General features: G+C 46.5%; 1 protein-coding gene across 1 annotated transcript in view; it reads right to left on the reverse strand.

The window, feature by feature from the left end:
* The window catches only part of LOC107578162 (immunoglobulin-binding protein 1-like), a 3,015-nt gene extending 2,671 nt beyond the window's left edge, over window positions 1–344 (reverse strand). The window contains exon 1 of the mRNA XM_016264145.1: window positions 8–344. Within this exon, the coding sequence (XP_016119631.1) occupies window positions 8–243 (236 nt within the window). The 5' untranslated portion in view covers window positions 244–344. The remainder of the gene's footprint in view (window positions 1–7) is intronic.
* Window positions 345–411: the final 67 nt, after the last annotated feature.

Here is a 411-nt window from a genome sequence, read left to right on the forward strand (position 1 = left end):
AACCCACCTCTCTATTTTGGCTTGTCTTTGTGTTGCCATGGCGATGAGGTCTGGCTGTGGCATTGGCATGGGAACTGATGGATTCGTCTGCTCCTCAGTAGGAGTATCTGCTGTGTTCTCACTGGTTTTGGGCAGCTGAAAACTACACACGTCATAGTTCTTGCATCTCTGGAGGAAGTCCATGAAGTAGACACGGGCCGCCTGCACATGCTCCAGCCGCTTGGTGGGGTTCACCTGTTTCATGGTGAGCGCTCCCAGAAGAGCCGGCAACAACAGGTACTTCAGGTCGGCTGTGGAGATTTCCTCCAATGCCTCATTACGACTACAGAAAAAATAAGGAAATTAAAAAGGACTCCAGTAAGTTTTATTTAGCTGTTGTTTTGTAATGGTAATTGTAATGATTTTTTTTTT

This window comes from Sinocyclocheilus grahami, unplaced genomic scaffold (assembly GCF_001515645.1).
Source record: "Sinocyclocheilus grahami isolate Dianchi unplaced genomic scaffold, SAMN03320097.WGS_v1.1 scaffold9157.1, whole genome shotgun sequence".
NCBI lineage: Eukaryota > Metazoa > Chordata > Actinopteri > Cypriniformes > Cyprinidae > Sinocyclocheilus > Sinocyclocheilus grahami.